This window comes from Lipotes vexillifer, unplaced genomic scaffold (assembly GCF_000442215.2).
Source record: "Lipotes vexillifer unplaced genomic scaffold, Lipotes_vexillifer_v1.1 scaffold325, whole genome shotgun sequence".
Lineage (NCBI taxonomy): Eukaryota > Metazoa > Chordata > Mammalia > Artiodactyla > Lipotidae > Lipotes > Lipotes vexillifer.
Genome location: NW_006799313.1, coordinates 567,124 through 586,913, shown reverse-complemented (window position 1 = coordinate 586,913; position 19,790 = coordinate 567,124). Strand labels below are relative to the sequence as shown.

Below are 19,790 nucleotides of genomic sequence, written 5' to 3'. Positions count from 1 at the left end.
TTTTCCTATGTTTTCCTCTAAGAGTTTTATAGTGTCTGGCCTTACATTTAGGTTTTTAATCCACTTGGAGTTTATTTTTGTGTATGATGTTAGGGAGTGTTCTAATTTCATTCTTTTACATGTAGCTGTCCAGTTTTCCCAGCACCACTTATTGAAGATGCTGTCTTTTCTCCATTGTATGTTCTTGCCTCCTTTATCATAAATTAGGTGACCATATGTGCATGAGTGTATCTCTGGGTTTTCTATCCTGTATTAACAGATCTATCTTTCTGTTTTTGTGCCAGTACCATACTGTCTTGATTACTGTAGCTTTGTAGTACAGTCTGAAGTCAGGGAGCCTGATTCCTCCAGCTCTGTTTTTCTTTCTCAAGATTGCTTTGGCTACTCGGGGTCTTTTGTGTTTCCATATGAATTGTAAAATTTTTTATTCTAAATCTGTGAAGAATGCCATTGGTAGTTTGATAGGGATTGCATTGAATCTGTAGATTGTTTTGGGTAGTATAGTCATTTTCACAATATTGATTCTTCCAATCCAAGAACATGGTTTATTTCTCCATCTCTTTTATGTCATCTTTGATTTCTTTCATCAGTATTTTATAGTTTTCTGAGTACAGGTCTTTCACCTCCTTAGGTAGCTTTATTCCTTGGTATTTTATTCTTTTTATTGCGATGGTAAATGTGATTGTTTCCTTAATTCCTCTTTCTGATTTTTTGTTGTTAGTGTATAGGAATGCCAGAGATTTCTGTGCATGAATTTTGTATCCTGCATCCTTACTAAATTAATTGATTAGTTCTAGTAGTTTTCTGGTGGCATCTTCAGGATTTTCTGTGTATAGTATCATGTCCTCTGCAAACAGTGACAGTTTTATTTCTTCTTTTCCAATTTGTATTCCTTTTATTTCTTTTTCTTTTCTGATTGCAATGGCTAGGTCTTCCAAAATTATGTTGAATAAGAATGGTGAGAGTGGATATCCTTGTCTTGTTCCTGATCTTAGAGGAAATGCTTTCAGTTATTCACCATTGAGAACGATGTTGGCTGTGGGTTTGTCATATATGGCCTTTATTATGTTGAGGTAGGTTCCCTCTCTGCCCATTTTCTGGAGAGTTTTTTTTATCATAAATGGGTATTGAATTTTGTCAGAACCTTTTTGTGCATCTATTGAGATGATCATATGGTTTTTATTCCTTAATTTGTTAATGTGGTGTATCACATTGATTGATTTGCATATATTGAAAAATCCTTGCATCCCTGGGATAAGTCCCACTTGATCATGGTGTATGATCATTTTAATATGCTGTTGGATTCCGTTTGCGAGTATTTTGTTGAGGATTTTTGCATCTATGTTCATCAGTGATATTGGTCTGTAATTTTCTTTTTTTGTGATATCTTTTACTGGTTTCGGTATCAGGGTGATGATGGCTTCATAGAATGAATTTGGGAGTGTTCCTCCCTCTGCAATTTTTTTGGAAGAGGTTGAGAAGGTTGGGTGTTAGCTCTTCTCTAAATGTTTGATAGAATTTGCCTGTGAAGCCATCTGGCCCTGGACTTTTGTTTGTTGGAAGATTTTTAATTACAGTTTCAATTTCATTACTTGTGATAAGTCATTTTATATTTTCTAATTCTTCCTGGTTCAGTCTTGGAAAATTGTACCTTTCCAAGAATTTGTCCATTTCTTTGTGGTTGTTCATTTTATTGGCATATAGTGGTTTGTAGTAGTTGCTCATAATCCTTTGTATTTCTGCGGTGTCAGTTGTGATTTCTCCTTTTCATTTCTAATTTTATTGATTTGTGCCCTCTTCCTTTTTTTCTTGATGAGTCTAGCTAAGGGTTTATCAATTTTGTTTATCTTCTCAAAGAACCAGCTTTTAGTTTTATTAATCTTTGCTATTTTTTTTGTTTCTATTTCATTTATTTCTGCTTTGATCTTTATTATTTCTTTCCTTCTACTGACTTTGGGTTTTCTTTGTTCTTGTTTCTCTAGTTGCTTTAGGTGTAGGGTTAGATTGTTTATTTGAGATTTTTCTTGTTTCTTGAGCTGAGACTGAATTGCTCTAAACTTCCCTTTTAGAACTGCCTTTGCCGTGTCCCATAGGTTTTGGGTCATTGTGTTTTTGTTGTCATTTGCTTCTATGTATTTTTTAATTTCTTCTTTGATTTCTTCAGTAATCTCTTGGTTATTTAGTAGTGCACTGTTTAGCCTCCATGTATTTGTGGTTTTTACAATTTTTTTGCTGTAATTGATTTCAAATCTCATAGTGTTGTGGTCAGAAAAGATACTTGATAAAATTTCAGTTTTTTTCTTAAATTTTCCGAGGCTTGATTTGTGACCCAAGGTGTGATCTATCCCAGAGAATGTTCCATGTGCACTTGAAAAGAAAGTGTATTCTGCCACTTCTGGGTGGAATGTTCTGTAAATGTCAATTAAATCTATCTGGTCTGTTGTATCATTTAAAGTTTGGGTTTCCTTATTTATGTTCTGTTTGGATGATCTGTCCATTGGTGTAAGTGGGGTGTTAAGGTCCCCTACTATTATTGTGTTACTGTCAATTTCCCCTTTCATGGTTGTTAGCATTTGCCTTATGCATTAAGGTGCTCCCATGTTGGGGGCATAAACATTTATAATTGTTATATCTTGTTCTTGGATTGATCCCTTGATCATTATATAGTGTCCTTCCATATCTCTTGTCTTTATTTTAAAGTCTGTTTTATCTGATACAAGTATTGCTACCCCAGCTTTCTTTTGATTTCCATTTGCATGGAATATCTTTCTCCATCCCTTCACTTTCAGTCTATATGTGTCCCTAGGTCTGAGGTGGGTCTCTTGTAGACAGCATATGTATTGCTCTTGTTTTTGTAACCGTTCAGCCAGTCTGTGTCTTTTGGTTGGGGCATTTAATCCATTTACATTCAAGGTTATTATCGATATGTATGTTCCTGTTACCATATTCTTAATTGTTTTAGGTTTGTTTTTGTGTTTTCTTCTTTTGTGTTTCCCACTTAGAGAAGTTTCTTTAGCATTTGCTGTAAAGCTGGTTTAGTGGTGCTGAATTCTCTTAGCTTTTCCTTGTCTGAAAAGCTTTTAATTTCTCCATTGAATCTGAATGAGATCTTTGCTGGGTAGAGTAATCTTGGTTGTAGCTTTTTCTCTTTCATCACTTTAAGTATATCCTGCCACTCCCTTCTGGCCTGCAGAGTTTCTGCTGAAAAATCAGCTGATAACCTTATGGGGATTCCTTTGTATGTTATTTTTTGTTTTTCCCTTGCTGCTTTTAATATATTTTCTTTGAATTTAATTTTTGTTAGTTTGATTAATATGTGTCTTGGTGTGTTTCTCCTAGGGTTTATTCTGTATGGGACTCTCTGTGCTTCCTGGACTTGGGTTGACTATTTCCTTTCCCATGTTAGGGAAGTTGTCCGCTATAATCTCTTCAAATATTTTCTCAGACCCTTTCTTTCTCTCTTTTTCTGGGACCCCTATAATTTGAATGTTGGTGGGTTTAGTGTTGCCCCAGAGGTCTTTGAGATTGTCTTCAATTCTTTTCATTCTTTTTTCTTTATTCTTCTCAGCAGTTATTTCCACGATTTTGTCTTCCAGCTCACTTATTCATTCTCCTGCCTCAGTTATTCTGTTATTAATTCCTTCTAGTGTATTTTTCATTTCAGTTATTGTGTTATTCATCTCTGTTTGTTCTTCAGTTCTTCTAGGTCTTTCTTAAACATTTCTTGTATTTTCTCGGTCCATGCCTCCAGTCTGTTTCCAAGATTCTGGATCATCTTTACTATCATTACTCTGAGTTCTTTTCCAGGTAGATTGCCTATTACCTCTTCATTTATTTGGTCTTGTAGGTTTTTACCTTGCTCCTTCATCTGTGACGTATTTTTTTGCCGTCTCATTTTTTTTTCCTTTTTTTTTATGAGTGGGATTGTGGTCCTGTCTTACTGGTTGTTTGGCCTGAGGCTTCCAACACTGGAGTTTATAAGCTGTTGAGTAGAGGTGGGTCTTGGTGCTGAGATGAGGACCACCAGGAGACCTTACTCCAATGAATATTCCCTGGGGTCTGAGGTTCTCTGTTAGTCCAGTGGTTTGGACTTGGAACTCCCACCACAGGAGCTTTGGCCCGCCCCCTGGCTTGTTAATGAAGATCGTGCAAGCCACGTGGGGCGAAAAAAAAAAGAATAACAAAGTAAAAAATAAGATTACACTACAAAACTAACAGATATGTTAGAAAAAATATAAAAATAAAAACATAGATGAATCAACAACCAGAAGGACCACAATAGTCAAAAAGAGGAGGAGAAAAAAAAAAAAGGTGGAAAAGGCCTTGGCTGTGGGGGGGGGGCATAAGCAGGGGTGAGGCTTGGGTGGTGGGCAGGGCCTATGCTTAGGACCCACAGGGCTGGAAAGGTGTGGGAGGTGTGGGGTGTAGGGCTTAGGCTCAATAGAACAGAAGGGGCCCAGGCTGCCTCCCGCCTATGGCCTTAGAGGGTGGGGGACCCCACCCAGAGGGCCCCTCCTGCCTGCCTCATTTCCCCAGCCTCTCTCCTATGCCCCTAGGACCCATGTGGCCTGGTGGGAGCTTTGCAGGGCCTCCTTCTTTTTTTAAAGTTGAGTAATATTCCAGTGTTCATCGATACCACAATTTGTTTATCCATTCATCCATCCATTGATGCATACTTGGGTTGCTTCTACCTCTTGGCTATTGGGAATAATGTTGTTAGGAAAATGCGTGTGCAGAGGAACCAAGATGGCAGAATAGAAGGATGTGCTCTCCCTCCCTCTTGTGAGAACACCAGAATACAACTAGCTACTGGACAGTCATCGACAGGAAGACACTGGAACTCACTAAAAAAGATACCCAACATCCAGAGACAAAGGAGAAGCCACAATGAGATGGTAGGAGGGGTGCAATCACAGTAAAATCAAATCCCGTAACTGCTGGGTGGGTGACTCACAGACTGGAGAACACTTATACCACAGAAGTCCACCCACTGGAGTGAAGGTTCTGAGCCCCACATCAGGCTTCCCAACCTGGGGGTCCGGAAAGAGGAGGAGGAATTCCTAGAGAATCAGACTTTGAAGGCTAGTGGGAACTGATTGCAGGACTTCAACAGGACTGGGGGAAACAGAGACTCCACTCTTGGAGGGCACACACAAAGTAGTGTGTGCATCGGGACCCAGGGGAAGGAGCAGTGACCCCAGGGGAGACTGAACCAGACCTACCTGCTAGTGTTGGAGGGTCTCCTGCAGAGGCAGGGGTGGGCTGTGGCTCACCGTGGGGACAAGGACACTGGCAGCAGAAGTTCTGGGAAGTACTCCTTGGCATGAGCTCCCAAACTCATTCTATGAGGTCACCATCACCCTGATACCAAAACCAGAAAAAGATACTGCAAAAAAAAAATTACAGACCAATATTACTGATGAATATAGATGCAAAAATCCTCAACAAAATACTAGCAAACAGAATCCAACAATACATTAAAGGATCATACACCATGATCAAGTGGGATTTATCCTAGGGGTTGCAAGATTTCTTCAATATACACAAATCAGTCAATGTGACACACCATATTAACAAATTGAAGAATAAAAACCATATGATCATCTCAATAGATGCAGAAAAAGCTTTTGACAAAATTCAACACCCATTTATGATTAAAAGCTCTCCAGAAAGTGGGCATAGAGGGAACCTACCTCAATGTAATAAAGGCCATATACGACAAACCCACAGCAAACATCATTCTCAATGGTGAAAAACTGAAAGCATGTCCTCTAAGATCAGGAACCAGACAAGGATGTCCATTCTCACCACTATTATTCAACATAGTTTTGGAAGTCCCAGCCACGGCAATCAGAGAAGAAAAAGAAATAAAAGGAATCCAAATTGGAAAAGAAGAAGTAAAACTGTCACCGTTTGCAGATGACATGATACTATACATAGAGAATCCTAAAGACGCCACCAGAAAACTACTAGAGCTAATCAATGAATTTGGTAAAGTTGCAGGATACAAAATTAATGCACAGAAATCTCTTGCATTCCTATACACTAATGATGAAAAATTTGAAAGAGAAATGAAGGAAACACTCCCATTTACCATTCAACAAAAAGAATAAAATACCTAGGAATAAACCTACCTAGGGAGACAAAAGACCTGTATGCAGAAAACTGTAAGACACTGATGAAAGAAATTAAAGATGATACCAACAGATGGAGAGATATACCATGTTCTTGGATTGGAAGAATCAATATTGTGAAAATGACTATACTACCCAAAGCAATCTATAGATTCAATGCAATCCCTATCAAATTACGAATGGCATTTTTTACGGAACTAGAACAAAAAATCTTAAAATTTGAATGGGGACACAAAGACCCCGAATAGCCAAAACAGTCTTGAGGGAAAAAAACGGAGCTGGAGGAACCTGACTCCCTGACTTCAAACTGTACTACAAAGCTACAGTAATCAAGACAATATGGTACTGGCACAAAAACAGGGACATAGATCAGTGGAACAAGATAGAAAGCCCAGAGATAAACCCACACACCTCTGGTCAACTAATCTATGACAAAAGAGTCAAGGATATACAATGGAGAAAAGACAGTCTCTTCAATAAGTGGTGCTGGGAAAACTGGACAGCTACATGTAAAAGAATGAAATTAGAACACTCCCTAACACCATACACAAAAATAAACTCAAAATGGATTTGCGACCTAAATGTAAGACTGGACAGTATAAAACTCTTAGAGGAAAACATAGGAAGAACACTCTTTGACATAAAACACAGCAAGATCTTTTTTGATCTACCTCCTAGAGTAATGGAAATAAAAACAAAAATAAACGGGACCTAATGAAACTTCAAAGTTTTTGCACAGCAAAGGAAACCGTAAACAAGATGAAAAGACAATCCTCAGAATGGGAGAAAATATTTACAAACGAATCAACAAAGGATTAATCTCCAAAATATATAAACAGCTCATGCAGCTCAATATTAAAGAAAAAACCCAATCCAAAAATGGCCAGAAGACCTAAATAGACATTCCTCCAAAGAAGACATACAGATGGCCAAGAAGCACATGAAAAGCTGCTTAACATCACTAATTATTAGAGAAATGCAAATCAAAATTACAATGAGGTATCACCTCACACCAGTTAGAATGGGCATCATCAGAAAATCTACAAACAACAAATGCTGGAGAGGGTGTGGAGAAAAGGGAACCCTCTTGCACTGTTGGTGGGAATGTAAATTGATACAGCCACTATGGAGAACAGTATGGAGGTTCCTTAAAAAACTAAAAATAGAATTACCATATGATCCAGCAATCCCACTACTGGGCATATACCCAGAGAAAACCATAATTCAAAAAGACACATGCACCCCAATGTTCATTGCAGCACTATTTACAATAGCCAGGTCATGGAAGCAACCTAAATGCCCATTGACAGAAGAATGGATAAAGTAGGTGTGGTACATATATGCAATGGAATATTACTCAGCCATAAAAAGGAACAAAATTGAGTCATTTGTTGAGACATGGATGAATCTAGAGACTGTCATACAGAATGAAGTAAGTCAGAAAGAGAAAAACAAATATCATATATTAACACATGTATGTGGAACCTAGAAAATTGGTACTGATGAACCAGTTTGCAGGGCAGAAGTTGAGACACAGATGTGGAGAACAAACATGGACACCAAGGTGGGGAAAGCTGCTGGGGAGTGGGGATGGTGGTGTGCTGAATTGGGCAATTGGGATTGACATGTATACACTGCTGTGTATAAAACTGATGACTAATAAGAATGTACTGTATAAAAAAATAAAATGAAAAAATGAAAAAGAAAATGGGTATGCAAATATCTCTTTAAGATCCTGTTTTCAGTTTTGTTTGATACTCAGAAGTATAAATTGCTGGATCAAGTGGTAATTATTTTTTTAATTTTTTGACAGATCTCCATGCTGTTTTCCATAGTGACTGTACCATCTTACACTCCCACCACAAGAGTGCACAAAGTTTCGAATTTTTTCACATTATTGCTAACACTTGTTATTTTCTATTTTTTGTTTTAATAATAGCTACCCTAATGGTATGAGGTGATTCTATTCCTTTGCTTCTAATTTTTTTTTTTTTTTTTTTTTCCTGTACGCGGGCCTCTCAGTGTTGTGGCCTCTGCTGTTGCAGAGCACAGGCTCCGGACGCGCAGGCTCAGTGGCCATGGCTCACGGGCCCAGCCGCTCCGCGGCACGTGGGATCCTCCCGGACCGGGGCACAAACCCATGTCCCCTGCATCGGCAGGCGGACTCTCAACCACTGCGCCACCAGGGAAGCCCCCTTTGCTTCTAATTTATGTCTTTGTATTTAAAGTGGGTCTCCTGTAGATAACATATAATTGGGTCTCATTTTTTCAATATCCTCTCTCAGTCTCTGCCTTTTAATTGGTGTGTTTAGGTAATTTACATTTAGTGAGTATTTATTATACATTGCTGTTTATAGCTGTTTATTATACATTGCTCTCATTTTGTTTTTTTTTTTAATTTTCCCTCTTTTTCTGCCTTCTCTTGATTTATCTGAGCAAATTGTTAAGATTCTATTTTCTCTCATTCCTTTTTTTTAAATTAATTAATTGATTTGGTTGTGCCAGGTCTTAGTTGCAGCAGGCGGGCTCAGTTGCGGTATGTGGATTCCTTTAGTTGAGGCAGGAGGGTTCCTTAGTTGCGGCTTGCGGACTCCTTAGTTGCTGCTTGCAGTCTCCTTAGTTGCGGCTTGCAGGCTTCTTAGTTGTGGCATGTGAACTCTTATTGCAGCACGCATGTGAGATCTAGTTCCCTGAACAGGGAACGAACCTGGGCCCACTGCATTGGGAGTGTGGCCTCTTAACCACTGTGCCACCAGGGAAGTTCCTTTTCTCTCATTTCTTAGAACTTTAATTTTACTTCTTTAACAAATTATTTTTTACTAGAGGCCCCAGGGTTTGCAGTTTGCATTTACACTAATCTATGTCCACTTTCTTTTTTCTTTTTTTTTTTTTTGCGGTCCGCAGGCCCCTCACTGTTGTGGCCTCTCCCGTTGCGGAGCACAGGCTCTGGATGAGCAGGCTTAGCGGCCATGGCTCACAGGCCCAGCTGCTCCGTGGCATGTGGGATCCTCCCGGACCGGGGCGTGAACCCGTGTCCCTTACATCGGCAAGCAGACTCTCAACCACTGCGCCACCAGGGAAGCCCTGTCCCCTTTCAAATAACGCTATTCCATGCTTCATGGGTAGTGCAGATACCTTATAATAGAGTATTTCCAGTTCCTCCTTCTTGTCCCTTATAGCATGGCTGTCATTCATTTCACTTACATATAAGCTATAATCACCAAATATATTCTTGCTGTTATTTTGAATAGTTACTATTAGATTAAGAATTTTGAAAGTAAAAGGTTTTATTTTATTTTCCTTCCTTTTCATGTTCTTCCTTTCTTTATGTAGATCTGAATTTCTGACCTATATCATTTTCCCTCTCTCTGAAGAATTTCTTTTAATACTCTGTGCAAGGCAGGTTGACTGGTGACAGATTCCCTCAGTTTTTATTTGTCTTAGAAAGTCTTTATTGCTCCATTTTTGAAGGATAGTTTTGCTTGATACAGAATTGTAGGTTGGTGGATTTTTTTCTTTCACTACTTTAAATATTTTAATCCAGTCCTTTTTTGCTTCCATGATTTGTGAAGACAAGTCTGATGTAAATTTTATCGTTGTTCCTCCATAGGTAAGGTGTTTTTTTCCTCTGGCTTCTTTCAAAAATTTTTGTCTTTGATTTTCTGCAGTTTAAATATGGTATGCCTAGGTGCAAATTTGGTAGGGTGGGGATTTAATCTGCTTGGTGTTTCAGAGCTTCCTGGATCTGTGGTTTGCTCTGTGACATTAATTTTGGAAAATTCTCAGTCATTATTACTTAAAATATTTCTTTTGCTCCCTCTCTCTCTCTACTTCTACTATTCCATTATGCATATGTTACACTGTAATTCTCTCTCAATTCTTGAATAGTGATTAAGTTATACATATATATATATATATATACACACACACACATTCTTTTTCATATTCTTTTTTTAAAAAATATTTATTTTTGGCTGCGTCGGTTCTTAGTTGCAGCACATGGGATCTTTCGTTGCGGCACACCAACTTTCCGTTGAGGCACGTGGGCTTCTCTCTAGTCGTGGTGCATGAGCTCCAGAGTGCACGTGTTCAGTAGTTGCAGTGCGCAGACGCCAGAGCATGCGGGCTCAGTAGTTGGAGCACGTGGGCTCTCTAGTTGTGGCAGAGGGGCTTCAGAGCACGTGGGCTTTCTAGTTGTGGTGCACAGGCTCAGTAGTTGCAGTGCGTGGGCTTAGTTGCCTCATGGATTGTGGGATCTTAGTTCCCCAACTAGGGATCAAACCTGCATACCCTTCATTGGAAGGTGGATTCTTAACCACTGGTCCACCAGGGAAGTCTCTCATATTCTTTTCCATTATGGTTTATCACAGGATATTGAATATAGTTCCCTGTGCTATACAGTAGGACCTTGTTGTTTATCCATTCTATATGTAATAGTTTGCATCTACTAATCCCAAAGTCCCACTCCATCCCTCCCCTACCCCACCCTTTGCAACCACAGTTCTGTTCTCTGTCTGTGTGTCTGTTTCTGTTTTGTAAATAAGTTCATTTGTGTCATATTTTAGATTACACATATAAGTGATATCATATGGTGTTTGGCTTTTTTTTCTGACTCTTTTCATTTAGTATGATAATCTCTAGGTCCATCCATGTTGCTGCAAATGGCATTATTTCTTTCCTTTTTATGGATGAGTAGTATTCCACTGTCTATATGTACCACATTTTCTTTATCCATTCATCTGTCAGTGAACATTTAGGTTGTTTCCATGTCTTGGCTATTGTAAATAGTGCTGCTGTGGACATAGGGATGTGTGTATCTTTTTGAATTATAGTTTTGTCTGGATATATGCCCAGGAATGGGATTGCTGGATCATATGGCAACTCTATTTTTTGTTTTTTGAGGAACTTCCACACTGTTTTCCATAGTGACTGCACCAGTTTACATTCCCACCAACGTGTAAGGGGGTTTCCTTTTCTCCACATGCTCTCCAGCATTTATTATTTGTAGACTTTTTAATGATGGCCCTTCTGACAGGTGTGAGGTGGTATCTTATTGTAGTTTTGATTTATATTTCTTTAATAGCAGTGTTGATCATCTTTTCATGTGCCTTTTGGCCATCTGTATGTCTTCTTTAGAGAAATGTCTATTTAGGTCTTCTGCCCATTTTTCTGTTGGGTTGTTTTTGTTGTTGAGTTGTATGTACTGTTTGTATATTTTGGAAATAAGCCCTTGTTGGTTGCATCATTTACAAATATTTTCTCCCAGTCCATAGGTTGTCTTTTCATTTTGCTTATGGTTGTCTTTGCTGTATAAAGACATGTAAGTTTTATTAGGTTCCATGTGTTTACTTTTGCTTTTATTTCTATTGCTTTGGGAGACTGACCTAAGAAAACATTGGTATAATTTATGTCAGATAATGTTTTGCCTATGTTCTCTTCTAAGAGTTTTATGGTCTCATGTCTTATGTTTAAGTCTTTAAGCCATTTTGAGTTTATTTTTGTGTATGGTGTGACGGTGTGGTCTAATTTCATTGATTCTCATGTGTCTGTTCAACTTTCCCAATACCACTTGCTGAAGAGACTGTCTTGTCTTCATTGTATATTCTTAACTCCTTTGTCGAAGATTAATTGATCATAGGTGTGTGGCTTTATTTCTGGGCTCTCTATTCTGTTCCATTGATCCATATATCTGTTTTTGTGCCAGTATCATACTGTTTTGATTACTGTAGCTTTGTAGTATCGTCTGAAGTCTAGGAGGGTTATGCCTCCTGCTTTGTTGTTTTTCCTCAGGATTACTTTGGCAATCCTGGGTCTTTTACATTCCATATAAATTTTAGGATTATTTGTTTTAGTTCTGTGGAAAATGTCATGGATAATTTGATAGGAATCTCATTAAATATGTAGATTGCTTTGGATAGTATGGCCTTTAAATTTCTAATATGATAATTCCAAAGTCTGGTAATCATGCTTGCTTTGTCTCTTCAGATTGTGTCTTTTCTTTCCTTAGCTTGTTTGTAATTTTTTGTTGAAAGCTGGGCATGACATATTGGGAAATAGGTAAATAGGCCTGTAGTGTGAGATTTTATGTCTGTTTTGCTGTGAGTTAGCCTCTGTTTAATGTTTGCTGTAATTGTAGGTGTTGGGGGCTTCAGTTTCCCCTAGTGTCCTTGTTTTTTGTCTCCCCTCTTTCCTTTGGCTTTCCCTAGAAACTCTTTTTTAAAAAAAATTCTTGATATAATTCATATACAGTTTACCCATTTTCAGTGTACAATTCAGTGATTTTTGATATATTCACAGATACATGCAACCATCACCACAATTAATTTTGGAACATTTTCATCACTTCACAAAGAAATCTGAACCCTTTCCCTATCACCCACCTATACCACACTCCCAGCTTTAAGTAATCACTAGTTTTCTTTCTGTCTCTATATGGTTCTCCATTCTGGATGTTTCATATGATTGTAATCATACACTACGTGGTCTTCTGTGACTAAGTGCTTACACTTAGCAAAATGTTTTCAAGGTTCATCCATACTGTAGCATACATCAGTACTTTATTCATTTTTATGGCCAAATAGCCATTTGTCACATGTATCCATTTGTCAATTAATGGACATTTGGGTGGTTTGCATCCTTTGTCTGTTATGAATAAAGCTGCTATAAACATTTGTGTACAAGTTTTTATGTGAACATATTTCATTACACTCAGGTAAATAACTCGGAATGGGATTGGTGGGTCATCTGGTAAGTGTATGCTTAACTTTTTAAGAAACAGCCAAAGTGTTTTCCAAAGTGGCCATACCACTTTGCTCTGCATCTTCATCAGCAGTTCATATTGTCAGTTTTTAAAATTTTGAATTATTTTCATAGGTGTGTAATTGTAGTGGATATACCACTACACAATATTGGAAAAGATGTTGAACATTTTGAACATATTTTCATGTGCTTATTTGTCTTTCATATATCTTATTTGATGATGTATCTGTTCAAATCTTTTGCTTGTTTTTAAATTGGGTTGCTTACTGAGTTTTAGTTATATACTCTTGATATGTTCACGTTATAAGCCTTTTATCAGATATGTGATTTGGAAATATTTTCTCTCATGCTGTGGCTCTTCATTCTTTCTAGTGTCTTTCAAATAGTGGAAGTTCTTACTTTTTTCCAAAGTACAACTTACATTTTTTCTTCTATGGATCATATTTATAGTATAATTTCTAAGAAATCTTTGCCCAACCCAACATCACAAAAATTTTCTCTGTTGTTTTCTGTTTCTATAGAAGTTAAACGGCTTTAGGTTTATCATGTATGTCCATGTTTAACTTTGAATTAAATTTTGCATAAGATATAAGTTATGTTTGGAGTTGTGGGTTATTATTATTTTTTAGTGTATGGACACACACTTTTTGAAAAGATTATCTTGTCCATTGAGTTGCCTCAGCACCTTTGTAGAAAATCAATTGACTATTTGTCAGTATATTTGTAGGCAGTCTGTTCTGTTCCATTAATCTATCTTTATGCCAGTACTACACTCTCTTGACTACTATACATTTATAGTAAGCTTTAAAATCTGGCAGTATAAGTCTTACAACTGTTTCCTTTTTCATAGTTTTCTTTGATTACTATGGTTCCTTTGCCTTCCCATATAAATTTTAGCATCAGTTTGATATGTACAAAACGTCCTCCTGGAAATTTTGATTGGAATTGCTTTGTGTCTATAGATCTGTATGGAGAGAACTGAAATCTTAACAATTTTGAGTTTTGATACATAATATGTATCTCTATTTTTTAATATCTTTTTGATTTCCTTCATCAGCATTTTTGTAGTTTTCAGCACACAAACCTTTTACATGTTTTCTAAGATTTATTTTATGGATTTTGGTGCTGTTATATAAAGTATGTTTAAAAATTTCAGTTTCCAATTTTTTATTGCCAAGTATAAAAATACATTTGACTTTTTGTATATTGACTTTGTATCCTGAGAACTTCCTAAACTCAGTTCTAGTAGCTTTTTTGTAGATTCTTTGGAATTTTCTACATAGACAGACATTGTAAGTCAAAAGTTTTGTCTCTTATTTTCTGATGTGTGTGCTTTCCTTTTATTGTCATATTGCACAAGGAAGGACCTTAAGTATATCTTTGATCTATCTTTATGCCAATACTACACTCTCCTGAATAGGAGTGGAGAAAGTGGACACTGTATTTGTGATTTTAATTTCTTAAAATTTGCCAGGACTTGCATTATGGCTCAGCATATGGTCAGTTGTGGTGAATGTGCCACATAAGCTTCTAAAGAATGTATTCTGGAGTTGTTGGGTATATCTAGGTATGTCAATGTAGTCACATTTGTCAACCATATTATTCAAATTGTCTATATCCTGTTGCTTTTTTTTTTTTTTGCCTGCTTGTTCTACTGAAAGTGGTGTGTTAAAATCTCTATGACCTTGGACCTGTCCATTTCCTTTTATGTAGTTGTCTATTTTTCCTTTATGGATTTTGAGGTGTATATCAGTTTGGAGTTGTTATAACTTCCTGGTTAACTGAAATCACTTTATGAGGTACCCCTCTTTATTGTAAGTAATATTTTTTGCCTTGAGGTCTACTTCTTCTGAAATTAATGTAACCATATCAGTTGTTGGCTAAGGTATCCTTCCTCCTTACTGGTCTTTAAGCTTCTCCCATTGTGTTTGGTACAGAGTAGGAAGTGATCAATAAGTGTTGTACATGTGACTGTCACTCAGTTTTTTATGTTTCAAATGTGAAATAACCATATATGCGATTTGTTTGTATATCCCTAAACAGTGTTTCATTTTTACCTGTTTTTAGTCTTTATATAGACTGAAACTATACATATTTTATTATTTTTTTATTCAACATCGTTTTTGAGATTCATCCATGTTTTACTATAGTCATTGATTTTTCACTGCTGTATAGTACTTCACTATATAAATAACACCACAGGAGATCTCATTCAGTCCCATACATTCCTTAAAAATACTATCTTCCAAATTTATCTCTCTAGTCTTGACCTTTCCTTTGAGCTCTAGATTCAACATCTCGCCTTTGATATAACGATCTCAATTTAACGACCAAAAGACAATTCTTGATTTCCTACTCTCCCCCTTCCCAATCTGTTCCTTTTTCAGTATTCCGTATCTCCCCATGACACTGTTCACCAAGCTGTACAAGAACCAAAATCGAGATGGAAACACATTTGGTTTTACATTGAGGCATTAGCAGGGGGACAGACTGACTTGACTGGGGTAAATCTGGTGGGATATGATGAAAGTGAGAGATGGGCAGGGGCCAGAACATGTAGGGCTTGTATACCATGGTAAGGAGTTCAGATTCAGTATGAGTGTTATAGGAAGTCATGGGAGGCTTGGCAAGCAGGAAGACCAGTTAGAATACAGTAGTCCTGAAGAGTCAAGATGATGGTGGGAACTATAGCAGTAGTAGTAGAGATGGAGAATGGTGAACAGACTTGGGATATATTTTGGAGCCAGAGATGGTAGAACTTGCTGATAGACTGGATGCACGGGTGTGTAATAATTAGAGTTGAGTCAAAGATGACTTCGTCTCTTTTCCCATATCCCATTCCTTCTGGACCCTCCTATGAACTGTATTATTAGGTGCTCTCATTCCATCTCCCATTTTTGCCTGCCCTTTCATAGTTTCTATCAATCCATCTCTGAATCCCATCATAGATGATTTTATAAGATCAGTCTCCCAATTCACGTTCTCTCTTCACCTGTGTCAATCTGCATTGATGACTATCAAGTTTTCAATTCGTGACTTTTTTTCATTTATGAATGTTTCAAATTTGCCTTTTATTTTTTATTTTTTTTTGCAGTACGCGGGCCTCTCACTGTTGTGGCCTCTCCCCTTGCAGAGCACAGGCTCTGGACGCGCAGGTTCAGCGGCCATGGCTCACAGGCCTAGCCGCTCTGCGACATGTGGGATCTTCCCAGACCGGGGCACGAACCCGCGTCCCCTGCATCGGCAGGCGGACTCAGCCGCTGTGCCACCAGGGAAGCCCTGCCTAACTTTTAAATAATGTTTTCCTTATTTTCATATCTAATTAATCATTATTTTATGGTCTTTCAGATTACTCTATTTACAGTTTTTATTCTATTTTTTAAAGTAACTTTATTAAAGATTAATTTTTGGCTGCACTGGGTCTTAGTTGCAGCACGCAGGATCTTCGCTGAGGCATGCAGGATCTTTCGTTGTGGCACATGGGCTTTTTGTTGTGGCACGCGGGCTTCTCTCTAGTTGTGGCGTGCAGGCTCCAGGGCATGTGGGCCCCTTATTTGTGGCTCGTGGGTTCCAGAGCACGCAGGCTCTCTAGTTGTGGTGCGTGAGCTCAGTAGCTGTGGCGCGGGCCTAGTTGCCCCGTGGCATGTAGGATCTTAGCTCCCTGACCAGGGATCAAACCCTCGTCCCCTGCGTCGTAAGGTGGTTTCATTACCATTGGACCACCAGGGAAGTCCCTATTTGCAGTTTTGAAATAACGAATTTTCCTATTTGCATCTGCTGACTCTTCCTCCTGGTAGTTCACTGCCTCCTGTAGATTGTGTGTGTGTGAGTTTAATCTTAGAAGCTTTTCCCTGTGGCAATCCTAAGGGACCCTATCTGAAACTCTTCCTACAGGGCAGTTTTGTTTGCTTCTGCTAGGATCCCAGAGTTGATATGTTATTTTCTTAATTTGTGGTTCTTATAGCTATACGTTTAAAATAACCCAACCTTACTTACCTTTGGTACAGGTATTCTGGGATTCTGATTTCTCATAGATGACTGTGATTCTGGGCTCTTGGACAGTTCTACTAGTCCTGTTTCAATATGTGAACTCTTTGTGGCTTTATGGAGAGGATTAAGTTATAGCTCCACTTTCTCCTGTGAGCCTGAAACCATGGCTGTTGTCCCTACACAGATAGATAGTAGGATATTAGCCCCTATATTCTTCAACAGAACTTCACTGGTTTAAGGGAATTTACTAGAGACTGGTGGGAACCCTTTCTTTAAGCAGGAGGCAGTTTTTGATGTCTGACACTGATTTGTGTGACTAGCAAATATTTTGTTAATTGACACAACTCAAGTTTTTGCTTCGTAGATGCACACTGAGTACTCTGGCACTTGATAACAGATGTTCCTGCAATCAATTTCACTTAGATTCCACTGATGCCAGCATGTATTCTGGGAAATTGGGAGGTCTATCTTTAATCGGGAGGTATACGATTGTACTGGGATTAAATATTTGGAACAGATACGTGACGCAACGCTGTTACTTTTCTGTAATTTCTATTATGCTCTTATAGTCCCCCCACTTTTGCCTCTGGTCACATTCCCAAACAGCTTCTCTGTGCTATGTACAGTGGATATTCTATATAAAGTCAAGAATTTCTTTTTTGTCTTCCACCAAATTTGACTATAAATCCTAAATAATGAAAAAAATAACCATTTAATTAGTAAGAAAAAAGATCTTGAGCATTTTTAGACCATATCTAAACTAGTAATTTTTTGCTTTTTCTAGTGATCATTTCCTACAAATAACACACAGTTGCACATATTTTTACAGTTAAATCTTTTTTTTATTCTCTTGTGGAATGCTATGTTTAATGTTACAGTATGGTTGTCAAAGCTACTGAAATGTGACACATATCCATGTCTAAATGCTGCAGAACAGTATAACTTTATTTTAACAAAAAGTTATTTTACAGCTGAGGTCTGATGGTTTTGAAACCAATGCCTATGTGTATGGCCAGCCACAAACCTGGGGGATGTTTATTTCCTGTACATGTATATACAAATATATCCCATACATATATATGCACACAGGCATGTATTAATTTATGTGTGAAATATATAAAATTATATACATACACATACATGCATATCTATATACATATACCCACCCTCACTATTGAGCTCACTTTTCTAACACTAATCAGCTTCATGCCCAATTATTGCTGCCCAGTATAACTACATGATTTTAGTGCCAATACCAAGCACCCTTTCGGATGCAGGATAGGTACATCTGTGCATATAGATATGTGTATTTATGTATGTTTGTGTGTATAAAGGAATCATTTCTCCCTTTTATGCTACAGTCATGCATTACTACAATAAACAGTCTTTTCACCATAGGTTTTGAAATTCTAAACAGTGTAAAATCTACTTCTGGAAAACTGTATAGGTTCATAGTTACAAAAAATATATATTTTATATATATATATATATATATATATGATTGAAACCTATTGAGTAGATACGTCCTCAGAATCTGGCTATATCCTAGCCCTTAGATAAATTAAAAGAACACCCTCTTAATAGGATGTTATGATAGCCTTAAATAGAACATTACCTGTATTTAGAATAGTTGATATGTTTTAAAAGTTGACAAAATGATGTTAAAGATTTGAACAACACTATGCCTTTGCATTAAATATATAAAGGTTTCCACCAAAGGTTTGGTTCAGTTAATTGTCTAAGATTTTCATGTTCCAAGAGTGACCAGTATTGTAGTCATTATTCTTAAAATTATGGCTCATTAAAGGCTTTTATACAAAAAAAAGCCCTAATCATTTATAAAAACAAGTTCTCTTTAAAAGGAAAAATGTACATGAACACTAACGTACTCATGGATATTATCCTGTACAAAGTGACTACTATGTAAAGATAGGAGGCTTGTTCCCAGTAAGAACACCTCATGGTAGTACATGTAAACCTGGTTTGGTTCCTCTGCTCTGCAGCTATTCAGCATGTAAAATTTAAACCATTTCACATTAACATTTAAATTTAATACAGTGCAAATGTTTGAGAATAACTTGTTCCCCCCAGTGAAACAAGAACCAGCGTTATGCTGAATATTCTTCAGATCTATTTACACATTGAGCTAAAAAGTTCACCATAAACTTTGAAATTTGCTGAATATCAGCAGAAATGTTACTGAACTAGCAGCAATTGCATTTACAATATTTGATAGTTATTTGAGAGAATGCATGAAATTTTCCAGGCTGTACTCTGAATCATATTGCTCTTGATCCCACAGATCGCTCAGGTTTTCAAGAACTGATTTCATACTTGCTTTTCCAGAAGTAGAGGTGTCAGCTTTTTCTGCTTTGCCATCCTTAAGAAAAATTGGCAGAAAGATAAAATGAAAGATTAATTTCAGAAATTTTATTTTCCTTTAAAACATCATACTTGTTTCTAACATTGCACTTTTTCAACAGAGTTAAACACTTCAAAATATGGGGAAGTTCGTGAACTCAGCCTATTTTCCCACAGCCCTAATAATTTATCATTTTATGCTTTTTATTTGAGAAGAATTTTAAGAACATTGCAAAGAACTCACTGTTAACTGTGTCACTTGGCTTTGTCATTCTTCTCCCGTGTGTGTGTATGTGTATATATATATATATATATATATATACCTGTGTATATGTTAGTATTAGATATATAGTTATCAGCCTTTCCCAAAACCATTTGAGAGTAGGTTGTAGATATTATGCCCCTTTATCCCAAGAACAAGGACATTCTCTTACATAACCAAAGTACAAAGATCAAATTAAGGAAATTTAAGGAAATTTAATATTGGTATATTAACATGATCTCATATGTAGTCCATATTCAAATTTTGCCAATAAGATCCTTTAT

General features: G+C 37.3%; 1 protein-coding gene across 1 annotated transcript in view; it reads right to left on the bottom strand.

Moving 5' to 3' along the window:
- Positions 1 to 17,703: 17,703 nt before the first annotated feature.
- The window catches only part of BTAF1 (B-TFIID TATA-box binding protein associated factor 1), a 96,728-nt gene continuing 94,641 nt past the window's right edge, over positions 17,704 to 19,790 (bottom strand). The window contains exon 38 of the mRNA XM_007471554.1: positions 17,704 to 19,263. Coding sequence (XP_007471616.1) covers positions 19,120 to 19,263 — 144 coding nt within the window. The 3' untranslated portion in view covers positions 17,704 to 19,119. The remainder of the gene's footprint in view (positions 19,264 to 19,790) is intronic.